Source organism: Heteronotia binoei, unplaced genomic scaffold, assembly GCF_032191835.1.
Source record: "Heteronotia binoei isolate CCM8104 ecotype False Entrance Well unplaced genomic scaffold, APGP_CSIRO_Hbin_v1 ptg000891l, whole genome shotgun sequence".
Taxonomy (NCBI): Eukaryota; Metazoa; Chordata; class Lepidosauria; order Squamata; family Gekkonidae; genus Heteronotia; species Heteronotia binoei.
Window position 1 is genome coordinate 28,759 of NW_026800121.1, and position 13,940 is coordinate 42,698.

At 47.3% G+C, this 13,940-nt stretch overlaps 1 protein-coding gene across 1 annotated transcript in view; it reads left to right on the forward strand.

Moving 5' to 3' along the window:
* Positions 1 to 6,866: 6,866 nt before the first annotated feature.
* LOC132590876 (homeobox protein Meis1-like) overlaps positions 6,867 to 13,940 on the forward strand; it is a gene marked incomplete at its 5' end in the record, with an annotated part of 69,472 nt that continues 62,398 nt past the window's right edge. The window contains one exon of the mRNA XM_060263809.1: positions 6,867 to 6,958. Within this exon, the coding sequence (XP_060119792.1) occupies positions 6,867 to 6,958 (92 nt within the window). The remainder of the gene's footprint in view (positions 6,959 to 13,940) is intronic.

The following is a 13,940-nucleotide window of genomic DNA, read 5'->3' on the forward strand; positions in this document are numbered from 1 at the left end:
TTCACGGCAGACTTTTTACGGGGTGGTTTGCCACTGCCTTCCGCAGTCATCTACACTTTCCCCCCAGCAAGCTGGGGACTCATTTGACCGACCTCGGAAGGATGGAAGGCTGAGTCAACCTCGAGCCAGCTACCTGAAAACCCAGCGTCCGCCAGGGATCAAACTCAGGTCGTGAGCAGAGCTTAGGTAAAAAAGTTTGCCATGAAAACGTCATGATGTGATGTCACCCCAGAGTCGGAAATGACTGGTGCTTCCACAGGGGACTACCTTTCCCTTTTTACTATGGTTGTTTTCGCACTTACCTTATTCCGGAGCGACGTCCCTCTTCACCGTGCAGCGTCTGCGCAGATTTCGCACTACTTGCTCCGCAGAACCCAGAAGTCCCGTGGCTTTTGCGTCGCAAATGTAAACTGCCAAAAACCAGTTTACATTTGCGATGCAAAAGCCGCAGGACTTCCGGGTTCTGCGGAGCAAGTAGTGCGAAATCCACGCAGACGCTGCGCGGTGAAGAGGGACGTCGCTCCGGAGTAAGGTAAGTGTGAAAACGACCTATAACATAATCATCTAAAACATGCCTGTGACTGAGCACAATGTATTGTACCAAGGTATTATAATGAACAATTGATAGCAACTCATCGTAAGAGAAAGTCCGTCTTTAGAGTCCAAAATGTCTCATTTGAAAAAGGCAGCAATGCAGAAATATCTTGTCCCACGCAGCAATCTCACAGCGCAATCTCAAAGTGCAACACGCCCCTTAGGTGAAATTTGTGTGTTTCGATAATAATTCTTCCTCAGGTGATTATTCTCCCGGAACCGAAGCTCACAATTTTTGGCATGCATGAGTTAAAACCAGAGGTGTTGAACTCATTTTGTCATGAGGGCCAGATCTGACATAAATGAGACCTTGTCAGGCCGGACCGTGTTGGTTGGGCCATGTGCATACCTGTTTAAGATTAGGTAGCAGAGATATAAACGCTTTAAAGGGCACAAACACAGCTAAAGATTTTTAAAAAAAAAAACAACTTTAAATAAAACATGCTTAAAACATTAGCACTTGTTGGTCTTAAAGGTGCTTTCTTTGTATTTCTCCTGTGAGATCCAGGGAACTAGGCAAAGGAAGCTCTGGCTCTTTCCCTCCCTCCCCAGGGGACCAGGAGGGGGAGGAGCCTCAACCGATGGAGAAAATTGAGGTTTTTGCTCTGTAGCTTCTGTGCAATTGCGCAAGCCTTGCGAAGCAAGCTGAGATGCAGAAGGAAGCAAGAGAGAGGGAGAAGGAAGCAGACAGGAGACAGTTGCTTGGCCTGATAGAAACCCTCTGGGGGCTGATTCGGCCCCTGGGCCGCATGTTTGACACCCATGGTTTAAACCTTTAGAAGCGGCTTCCACAGGGCCTGGAGGAGATCTCTTGGAAAGACAATCTCCAGACTCCAGAGATCAGTTCCCCTGGAGAAAATGGCTACTTTCGAAGGCGGGCAGACTCCATGGCATTATATCCGGCTGAGGTCCTTCCCTACCCCAAACCGTTCCCTCCCCAGGCTCCACCCCCCCAAAAAAAAATCTCCAGGAATTTCCCAACCCAGAGCTGGCAACCCTAGTGATCACCTTTTCCTCAGCTGCAGCGCAGTGTCCACTGTTATCTATAGCATGTGACTTACTGGCCCTGAGGGTGCGAGGTAAGGTTGAGAGGTCCATCCTGGTCACCACTAGGAGATGCGGGAGGCAGGATTGCCGGATCCAAGTTGGGAAGTTCTTGGAGATTTGGGGGTGGAGCCTGGGTAGGACATGGACCTCTGTGGTGTGCAATGCCATAGAGTCCACCCTCCAAAGCAGCCATGTTCTTCAGGGGAACAGATCTCTGCATGGGAGATGAGCGGTAATTCCAGGGGATCCCCAGGTCCCACCTGCCCAACAGCAGGGAATGGGAGGCCACAGAGGGTTGCCATTTCCAAGTTGAGAAGTTTCAGGAGATCTGGGGGTGGAGCCTGGTAATGTCAGGGAACTCAATGGGGGCACAGTGCTATAGGGTTGACCCTTGAAAGCATCCATTTTCTCCAGGGCAACTGATTTCTGTAGTTTGGAGATGTGATATGGAGGCTGGGAGATGTGGGGCAGTGATGCTCTGTATTCTTGGTGCTTGGGGGGAGCAGTGGGAGCAGGCCAGGCACTAGGGGTTCCTGTGCTCCAGGCCGAACTCTGCTCCTCTCTCCCCCTCTGAGGTATATTCTCACATGTGAAGTGTGCACGCCCCAGTAACATCACTGGCACGCCCCCCAACTTCGCTGAGGCTTCCTGAGCCTCGGGAGGCCTCGGTGAAGTCCAGAAGGCAGCAGGCACAGTCTTGCTGCCATGCCCCCAACTTTGGGAAGCCTCAGCAAAGTCAAGATGGCAGTGGGCATGGGATGTGAGGAGAGGGAGAGCCTCATGGGACCCCCTAGGCCAGGTAGTGCCCTAGGTGGCCACCTACTTGGCCTACTCCCACATGCCAGCCCTAAGTGGTAGGGCTTCTAGTGTTCTGGCCCCATTGATGGACCTCCTGATGGCACCTGGGTTTTTTTGCCACTGTGTGACACAGTGTTGGACTGGATGGACCATTGGCCTGATCCAACATGGCTTTTCTTATGTTCTTATGGCCCTGCTGGTGGACCTCCTGATGGCACCTGGGTTTTTGGTCACTGTGTGACACAGAGTGTTGGGCTTGACGGGCCACTGGCCTGATCCAGCGTGGCTTCTCTTATGTTCTTATGTCTGGGGCAGTGATGCTCTGTATTCGTGGTGCTTGGGAGAGGCAACAGTAGGAGGGCTTTTAGTGTCCTGGCCCCATTGATGGACCGCCTGATGGCACCTGGGGTTTTTTGGCCACTGTGTGACACAGTGTTGGACTGGATGGACCATTGGCCTGATCCAACATGGCTTCTCTTATGTTCTTATGGCCCTGTTGGTGGACCTCCTGATGGCACCTGGGTTTTTGACCACTGTGTGACAGAGTGTTGGGCTGGTTGGGTCATTGGCCTGATCCAGTGTGGCTTCTCTTATGTTCTGTTATCGCTAGTGGGAAGGAAACTAGGCTTGGATTGGTTTTACATTTATCTAGTTTGCATCATGTTGGTCCTCTCCCCTCTAAGCTGCAGAATCTTGTGAGCAATAATTCTACTTTGTGAGCTACTGGCATTAAAGTTGTGAGCGACTGTCGAAATTAGTTTGCTCTGGGGCCATTTTTCCTGAACCAAGATTAAAAACGTGTGAGCCGGAGGCTAAGAAACTGTGAGCTAGCGCCCACTGACTCAGCTTAGAGGGAACATTGGTTTTCTCTCTCTCTTTTTAAAAGTGGATTAAAGTCATGGACCTTATTATCTGCAAAAGTTTATAGTAGACTAAAGATGCCTCATGCTTTGGGCATTAGAAATGCATTGTTGTGTGTGTGTTTAAACAATCTCCTTGTGAACTTTTGCTCAGGGAGATTAACTATATGAAGTCACGGCTTTCATGTGATTATAGCAATTATAGTGTGCCCCCTTTCCCTCCCAAAACCGAACATTTACACTGCCTCCCGAAACCGAACATTTACACTGCACTAAGCCAATAACTAGACTGTGGAGCGGAGTAAGGGAGGATCAGATGACCATAAATACGGCATGGTATTAAGGAATTTTGTTCTGATACTTTTAAAGTGCTTTCCCCTCCTCACAGTAGCGGTATTATCCCAATGGCTAATTTTATCTGTTCTTGTCTATCTGTTAAAAAAAAAAAAAGGGGTCCAGAACAATTGAAAATTGCTCAGCGGCGACAGAATTCTCATTCCCGATCGCTCGAGGCCGTCTCAAAAATATGCGCTTCCTGCGTAGAATTAGGCACAGCTTCTTCCTTTACGTAAAACCCCTGGTCACACGGAAGGTGGCAACCCAAAACGAGAAAGACCGACAGTGTTCTTGCTGACATCACAGTAATGAAAAGTTAAGCCTCAGTCAATAAAGCACAGTTAATCTGTACCGTAAGCTTTCGAAAACATCGTAAGGGCCTTGCTAAGTTCACCACGGAAGATTATAGGCTCAGTGCTCTAACTTGCTGTGCGCGGGAAGAAGTGGTTGGAATAGGAAGAACGGGATAGCATAGCAGTCAGGGCTTTTTTTGTAGCAGGAACTCCTTTGCATATTAGGCTACACCCCCGATATAGCAAATCCTCCAAGAGTTTACAGGGCTCTTAGTATAGGGCCTACTGCAAGCTCCAGGAGGATTGGTTTGCAATAGCACACCACTTGTGAACATCTCTTGCCCAGAAAACTTTACACGGTCCCTGTAAGTCTGTGGTGACTTTCCAGCACTTACCGCCACAAAACCTAAACAGAATAAATCTCCTTGAATAAATAAACAGGAAGTATTATTCTTGACTCAACCATATAACCGAATTAGGGTTTGTAGAATCTTTCGGGCTCAAGTGCCGTTCAGCTGAGAACGAAACGTCTGGAAGAAAAACTTTCTCCAGTAGAACACGGCACTGGAGCCCGAAAGATTCTACAAACCCTAATGATGATGCCAGCCGTGAAAACCTGAAATCTTTGATATAACTGAATGCTCAAATGAGTGCTCCCATGCTTTCTTCAACCATGGTGCAATATGTATGGAAAATTCCCCCAAATACAACTTATTCCAATATAAAAAGTAGGTGAGTGTAAAGGTGGACATTTCATTAATATAAACACAGAAGATTTGGGTCCTATTAATTGCGAGACACTTTGCAAATAAATGCAGTTACTTAAAATCTCATTTGCAAATAATGGTTTAATGTTCTCAAGGGTTGAAAAGCAGCAAGTAACTCAAGAGTGTCCAACCCTCACCTTAGTCCATGAAATAGATGGGCTCCAAGTTTTTTTGGACTCTTGAGTGAGAAGTTGCCAGAGAACCATCTTATACAGGGGTGTCAGATTCATTTGCTATGAAGGATGGATCTTGACCTTGTCGGGGTGGGCCAGGTATGTCATAAAATGTAATGCCAAGTCATGGAGATATAAACTTTATAAAGGACACAGACAAACACACACACTCAGTCCAACAGGAGGAAGAGAGTCTTGACTCAATAGCTCTGCTGTGCGATTGAGAAAGCCTGGCCAAGTTAGCTTTCCTTCCCCCACTTCCTCCCCAAGGGAGGAGCTTTGCTCTGTAGCTCTTGTGCCATTAAGCAAGCCTGGCAAAGCAAGCTGTGATTCAGAAGGAAGTAAAAGAGGAAGAAGGAAGCAGATGACAGTTGTTCATGGGCCTGATAGAAGCCCTTTGGGGGCCTAATTCACCCCACAAGCTGCATGTTTGACACCCCTGATCTAATAAGTTCTGTCTGAGTACTCCAGAACAAGATACATTACTTTTTATGATTTAAATCACACTGTTAGCACTGCTGTCTTTTAAAAAGCAGCGTTGTTCCTGATAAACTTGTGTTTCGTGGAAATCATACCTCAAATTCATCAGTATTTTCATATTGGTGGAATTTCCTGCTGAATGCTTATTTATTTATTTATTTAATTTTATTATTTATATCCCGCCCTTCCCAACAAGTGGCTCAGGGCGGCTCACAACATAAAAATTTGACATAAATAGAATTTAAGCATAAAAACAGTTAAAATAATTAATACATTTAAAATTTTAAGACATTTAAACCATTTAAAACATTAGGGACAGCAGACATCTAGTATAACTACACTTGGTTTCTTGTACCAGCTAGTCATAGGCCAGCCGGAAGAGGGTTGTCTTACAGGCCCTGCGGAACTGAGCAAGGTCCCGCAGGGCCCTCACCTCTTCTGGCAGCTGGTTCCACCAGGAGGGGGCCGTAACAGAAAAGGCCCGGTCCCTGGTAGATTTTAAGCGGGCTTCTTTTGGCCCGGGGATAACTAGGAGATTTTGAGTTCCCGATCTCAGTACTCTCTGGGGAACATGTGGGGTTGTTTGTAAGTTTCAGAGGGCAGCCATGTTGGTTGTCAGAAGAACAACTGGATTCAAGTCCCGAGGCACCAAACAGACCAATAAGATTTTGGGGGTACGAGATTTCAAGAGCCAACACTCTCTTTGTCAGATATCTGATATTTCATACCCCAAAAAATGTGCCTCTAGGATGCTATTAGACTGGAATCTATATGTTACGTGTGTTAGGACAGAACATTTTCTGAATTGAAAATGTACAGGATCACAGTAAAAATAATAATAATAATTACAACTGGTCTCCAGTTTACAGAAATCAATTTACCTCGAGAAAATGGAGGGCGGACTCTGTGGTGTTATACCCTGCTGGGGCACCTCGCCTCCCCTAAACCTGCCCACCCCAGACTCCTCTCCAAAAGGCTCTAGAAACTTCCCAACATGAAGCTGGCAACCCTATTTTGAAGCTCTGATAATCTTACCATGGCATTAGCCGGGTGGTGTTGCGTTAGAACAGAATTCACGGAGATCATAAATGTTAAGCAGAAAGATGTCATAAAACTTGAAACTAGCAGACTACTGAGGTTCAGAAGATACTTTTCATTTGAACTGGGCAAGGCACAATAAAACAGGAGTACCATTCGTGAGTCCCTCGGAGAAGAATTTTAAACTATGCTACAGCTAACCTCCCTCAGTATCGAGGTACTTACTCGCTTGTATCCTGAGCGGGTTTTTTTTTCTCTCCACTTCACTAATCTGTATAATTGGCTTGTCTTTTACTGCCATTAATTATATGATGTAGTAGCCCATTAATAATTACGAGAGTGACACACCTCAGCATTTTCATCTTTAATTACAGCTACTGCACTTTTATGATTCAACAAAACGGACGGTTAAAACTATCGTTTTGAAATCTGCTGTAGTAATATTTCCCCCTACCCCTTCATACTTATGTTACCATTTGCTTTGCTGTCTTCCAGCACCCTTACCCTTCAGAAGAACAGAAAAAACAGTTGGCACAAGACACGGGGCTCACAATACTTCAAGTGAACAATTGGTAAGTCGTTTTATTTTATTTCCACTTTTTAGCGCCGGCACAGAATTCGGTATTCCGGCCTCTGGCGATGGGCTTCGAACGATTTGCATGGCGGTGACGCACCCTTCAGTTGGCTTGCGTTCTTTCCCCCGTTTATGGATGCAAAACCAGCATAGCCTAGAGAATGTTTTCTCTTATGGGAACAAATGATTTTGACTGCCGCAGAAGCTTTTCCGACTTGCTGGTAAACAGCAGGATTTCGGCACCAAAGTGTTTGCGCCAGGCCCGAGGAGAATGGATCTGTTTTAGACAGCCTTTCGAAAAAGCAGATTCCTCAACAGCAAGGAAACCATAAATAACATTTGCGATGTTTATGGTTCTCTTTGCAAGCTTTCTGTCTGTCCAGCTTAGTTTTCTTTATGAAACTTCTGTTTGCAGTCTTGCTACAGGCCCAATTCCAGGTTGTGTGGGAGGACCCAGGCAGACAGTTCCCAAGGCCCCCCCTCCCCTGCTCTGCCCACCATCAAATGCTCATGCCCTTCCACCCTGCGCACCTCCCTCCTGCCCATGTCTCCTTCCCCCTATTGCTCATGAGCCTTCCCATTATCAGTGCTGGGTTAAACCCTACGGAAGCCCCTAGGCAGTCAAAATGTTGCCCTCCCCTTGCAAATCATCTCAGAGTTGGAACACCTGCCCCGTCACCTGTGGCCCCTGCTGCAGCCTTCAGGCACCTTCTCAAAAACCCCTTTGATAACGCTGCAGGGGAGAAGTGGAGAGAGGCAAACTTGGTGACGACACCAGCAGGGCTCGCACCAGGCAAGTTGGGTAAAGAGTGGCTTAGTTGCTGACTGTGCGTGCAGGCTGGGAGGGCTGCAAGCAGGGGGGAAAACCATGGGGGATCTGGCCTGGGGCCCCTAAAGGCATGGGCACCCATAGGCCAGTGCCTACTTGACCTACGTAATCGTTAATCTGGCCCTGCCCACTATCCATACTTCTGCTGCCTGCAGACCTTTCCCTTGTGGCACCGGGCAGGGCGTGCATCAGGGAGCATGGGTGCTGCAGCATTAGGCAGGAAGTGGGCAGGGGATGCTGGCAACAGCAGCCCTTGCCAGAAACCCTGGGCCCTGGCAGCTCCCCTTCCCCCAAGAGTATGCAGACGCCGGCCCACGTCTTGCACTATTTAAATCCCAGTCAACTCCAAGGAAGCCGAGTAGCCTAACTGAGCACGGGTTTACACTTGTAGTAGACAAAGCGCATTCCAAAATAGCTTCAAAGCTGCTCTTTAAAGGAGACCCAAAATAAAACAGATCTGTGCAAAATCTCATTTGGTACTTGAGTGGCCACCTCCTCCCGTGAATGGGGCGGGGCAGGAGAAGGGGGGGTGGAAATCGGTCTAAAAAAATACACCTATTGACATCTCTGATGACATGGGTCTTAAGTTGGCATAAAGCCCCCCACCTTTTTGACTTCTAATGATTTCATGTGTTGCCATTTGTTCTCGCACCGAAACGCAGGTTTCACATGGCATGCGAGAGCAAGGTTTCTCTATCTGCAGCAGATGGAAATCCAATGCTGTGCAAAATTAAGTGTATCAAATTAATTGCCCCAATATCTCTAGATTAGTGTTTACAACGCGGAAACCTTATCCCCTTTGAAGCAATGTCCAGAAAAACAGTGCCGGCAGCCTAGGGTTAGGGAGAGAGGGGGGAAATGAGAAATGAAAGTGTGCCGGTCTTGAGACCAAAAAAAGTATTTATTTCTAGTTTTTTTTATTCAATAAGCATCAGAGATTAATATTGTCGAGGCTTTGATGACATGGCCTAATCCATTTTAGTGAATAAATCTGTTTCTGAAGCACCCGAATTAACTAACCCCCTTTCTCGGTTTAGAGGGAGTCTGGGAGAGGTTTCAGATATATTAAACCCCATTACAGAAAATGTAATTTCTGTCAATATAATGCTGTGTATTCTTCAGTTTAGTACTTTGGAGATAACAAGCTACTTACAATATATTTGCCTTTGGAGGATTAATTCACAAAGTGTGCTATCTGTGAGACGCAGGCGGACTCCCGTAATCATAGCTTGTAAAGGTTATCAATTTCCATGACCTTACAGCTGACGCAGGAGACCAATTGGATGTAGCCTTTTAAAGGCACTGAATTAATGAAAAGCACAGAATGCTTTTGTCTGCCGAGTCGTGCATTCACATATTTACTTTTGAATACCATATTGAAACCCCAAATAATTAAAATATTACATGTTCATCGCTAATAGGGATATCAAAATACACGAGCACACGAGGTGTAGCTTTATTAGTAGAACCTACCCTGGCTATATGGCGGGGGGGGGGGGGTCAAAATTGCTTAACGTAAGAGCCACATAGAATAAACATCAGATGTCTGCGAGCTGCAAGACATGAATGTCAGATGTTTGAGAGCCACAAGGGAGGGAGAAAGGGAGGAGGGGAGGGAGGAAAGAAGGAAGGAAGTTGGGGGAGGGAGGGCAGGTGGAAAGAAAGCAACTTTAACTTTAAATGCATTCTCCAAGCCTCTGGCTGACTTGGCTTGGTGAAGTGATTTAAAGAAGCAAATGCATTCTCCAAGCTGGCTGTCAGGGCAGTTGGGGGGCTTCAGGAGCCACACAATATGTGTGAAAGAGCCACATGTGGCTCCTGAGTCACCGTTTGGCCACCCCTGCTCTATGGCCTTTCCTATTCAGCCTATCTGGACCTCAAGACTACCAAGCAATTTTGAAGATATTTAGGGATAGGAAAGGAGCCCCGTGGTGCAGAGTGGTAAAGCTGAAGTACTGCAGTCCAAGCTCTTCTGCTCATAGGCCTGAGTTTGATCCTGGCAGAAGCTGGGTTCAGGTACCCAGCTCAAAGTTGACTCAGCCTTCCATCCTTATAAGGTCAGTAAAATGTGTACTCAGCTTGCTGGGGGGAAAGTGTAGATGACTGAGGAAGGCAATGGCAAACCACCCCGTCAAAAGTCCGCTGTGAAGACGTTGTGATGCAACGTCACCCCAGAGTTGGAAATGACTGGTGCTTGCACAGGGGACCTTTATCTTTTTAGGGGTAGGAAATGATGTCAGGATGCAGCCGATTTATGGTGACCCCCATACCATTTAGGCATGAGATGTTCAGAGGTGGTTTGCCATTGCCTGCCTCTGCATAGCAAACCTGGACTTCCTTGGTTGGTCTCCCATCCACGTACTCACCAGGGCTGACCCTGCTCAGCTTCTGAGATCTGATAAGACTGGGCTAGCCTGGGCCATCCAGGTCAAGGCAAGAGATGTTCAGAGGTGGTTTGCCATTGCCTGCCTCTGCATAGCAAACCTGGACTTCCTTGGTGGTCTCCCATCCACGTACTCACCAGGGTTGACCCTGCTCAGCTTCTGAGATCTGATAAGACTGGGCTAGCCTGGGCCATCCAGGTCAAGGCAAGAGATGTTCAGAGGTGGTTTGCCATTGCCTGTCTCTGCATAGCGACCCTGGACTTTCTTGATGGTCTCCCACCTAAGTACTCAGCAGAACCGACCTTGCTTAGCTTCTGAGATTTGATGAGACCAGGGCTAGCCTGAGCCATCCAGGTCAAGGTGGCTCCAAGTTATGCAGGGCTTTTTCAAAAACGAGGGCAACTACTCTAGTGACCCTCCCTAACAATACAAGCTCTCTGTGACCTCACAGCGCCTGTCCACAGCACAAGAGAGACCAGGCAGGCAAGGAGATCAGAAGGGAGAAAGGATAGCCAAGCTAAGGAGGGCAGGGTGAAGATAAATCCTAATTCTTGTTTAACTTACGGTGACCCTGTAGGGTTTCCGAAGCAAGAGATGTTCAGAGGTGGTTTGCTGTTGTCTGCCTCTGCTTAGTGACCTTGGACTTCCTTGGTGGTCTCTCATCCAAGTACTAAACCAGGGCTTCCTCTGTTGAGCTACTAAGATCTTATGAGCTCAAGTTAACCTGGGCCCTCCAGGTCAAGGCCAAGGTGGTTTGCCATTGCCTGCCTCTGCGTAGTAATCCTGGATTTCCTTAGTGGGTCTCCCATCCAAGTACTGACCAGGGCTGACCCTGCTTGGCTTCTGAGATTTGCTGAGACCAGACTAACCTGGGCCATCCAGGATAGAAGTGCAGAGGTGGCTTTCCATTGACTGCCTCAGAATAGCAATCGTGAACTTCGGTGGTGGTCTCCCATTCAGGTACTGACCAGCACTGACAATGCTTAGCTTCCCAGATCTTATGAGCTCAAGCTAGCCTGGGCCATCCAGGTCAGGGCAGAGAGCCAGTTTGGCATAGTGGTTAAGTGCATGGGCTGTAATCAGGGAGAACAGGGTTTGAATCCCCACTTCTCCACATGCAGCTGCTGATTTGTTCTTGGATCAGCCCCAACTTCTCATAGAGCCATTCCTCTCAAGAGCAGTTTCTGTCAGAGCTCTCTCAGCCTTACCTACCTCATCACAGGGTGTCTGTTGTGGGGAAGGGGAGGTAAAGGAGATTGTAAGCCTCTCTGAGACTCCTTTGCGTAGTGAAGAGCAAGGTATAAATTCAATGTTGTCTTCTTCTTCCTCCTCCTCCTCCTTCTTCTAGAATGGCTTGCTTCAAAAGTTTGTAAGCTTGGAAGATATTCGGGTTGGGATATCCAGTCAACTCTTTTTGTTAAGCCCCACCAAATTCTCCTCCTTAATATAACCCCTGTCCCACATGGCTTTTGTTCACTCAGGTCCTATATCTCCCAGCATAGCCTTTTCAAGTGGTCAAAGCAGACCCCCACCCCATTTCCACCAGCAGAAAAGCTCAATTGTTTTGTTAATAGGGGTATGTTAAGAACTATCTTCTGGGAGGAAGCTTCACAGAAATGACCTCAGAGCCGACCTGCTGAGGATAGTTCCATCAGTTCTGTTTTGACCCAAAGAGTAAAACAAAACAAAAACCAAGTGCCATCAGGAGGTCCATCAGCCCTGGCCACACTGATGGATCTCCTGATGGCACCTGTTTTTTGTTTGTTTGTTTTGTTTTTTGGCCACTGTTCGACACAGAGTGTTGGATTGGATGGGCCATTGGCCTGACCCAACATGGCTTCTCTTATGTTCTTCTGTGACATAGAGTGTTGGACAGGATGGGCCATTGGCCTGATCCAACATGGCTTCTCTTATGTTCTTCTGTGACACAGAGTGTTGGACAGGATGGGTCATTGGCCTGATCCAACATGGCTTCTCTTATGTTCTTCTGTGACACAGAGTGTTGGACAGGATGGGCCATTGGCCTTATCCAACATGGCTTCTCTTATGTGACACAGAGTGTTGGACTGGATGGGCCATTAGCCTGATCCAACATGGCTTCTCTTATGTTCTTATGTGACACAGAGTGTTGTAATGAATGGACCATTGGCCTGATCCAGCATGGCTTCTCTTATGTTCTTATGTGACACAGAGTGTTGGACTGGATGGGCCATTGGGCTGATCCAACACAGCTTCTCTTATGTTCTTATGTGACACAGAGTGTTGGACTGGATGGGCCACTGGCCTGATCCAGCATAGCTTCTCTTATGTGACACAGAGTGTTGGACTGGATGGGCCATTGGCCTGATCCAACATGGCTTCTCTTATGTTCTTATGTGTCACAGAGTGTTGGACTGGAGGGGCCATTGGCCTGATCCAACATGGCTTCTCTTATGTTGTTATGCCTGGCACAGTGATGCTGTGTATTCTTGGTGCTTGGGGGGGGGGGCAACAGTAGGAGGTCTTCTGGAGTTCTGGCTCCACTGGTGGGCCTCCTGATAGCACCTTGTTTCTTTTGGCCACTGTGTAACACAGAGTGTTGAACTGGATGGGCCACTGGCCTGATCCAACATGGCTTCTCTTATGTTCTTATGCCTGGGGCAGTGATGCTCTGTCTTCTTGGAGCTTGGGGGGCAACAGAGGCTACTGGAGTTCTGCCCCCTCTGGTAGACCTCCTGAAGGCACCTGAGTTTTGGTCACTGTGTGACACAAGGCGGATTGGCCATTGGCCTGATCCAACATGGCTTCTCTTATGTTCTTATGTCCACCCATGTTGTTTCTGCCATAGTAAGAGCTCTGATTCGCCTGCTTTACCAACTGTTGAAAGAATTAGGGCATGAGTCAGAGAAGGTTTAGCTGCTTTTGAGTCCCATTTATTTTCATGGGAAAAGCTAATCATGTCCTTAAATCTTTCATTTAAATCAATGAGACTCGAAAGTGCTTAAGATTGTCTGGATCTTGCCCGTGAGGGTGCCAACATAGCCACGGGGTGAGCGGTATAGAGATCTTGTAAACTTCCCTTATGAAGTGGCACCAATAAATTGAGATGATGGGTTTTCTGGAGGACTATTGACATGAGAAAAAGAGCTGTTCACAGTGTTTTCCAGTCGCTTGCGCAAGAGTTTGTTCATTGCTGAAACAGGTTTCTTCTCCTTGCACAGAGACCCGTGCAAACACTTGTGCAAATAGAACAAAATCTGAGTCCCGATGGCAGCTGTAAGAACAACAAGGTTTTATTTGAGGTGTGAACGCTCGTGCATACGCACACTTCTCCAGACGGAATGAAATGGAAGCAAAGATAACGGCAGCCATACGTATAAGAGGGCAGGCAGTGAATCAGCGTGCAGAATAATGAAGATGTTTTTAACAGATTAAAAGAACAATTAATTCGAACTTTGGTCCTACTGCTTCAGAACCAACACGGCCACCCTCTTGGATGTAACTTGTGCGAGTAGACGGACACATTGGATTCAGTTTGAATTGGGCACAAAATTGAGGGTGCCAGCTTTGATTTGGGAATTCCCTGGAGGTTTGAGGGTAGATCTTGGAGGGGAGGGGCATGGTTTAAAAGAAGAGAGGTGCCTCGATAGGGCATAATGCCATAGAGCAGGGCTGGCCAATGGTAGCTCTCCAGATATTTTTTGCCTGCAACTCCCATCAGCCCCAGCTGGGGCTGACAGGAGTTATAGGCAAAAAAACATCTGGAGAGCTACCGTTGGCCACAACTG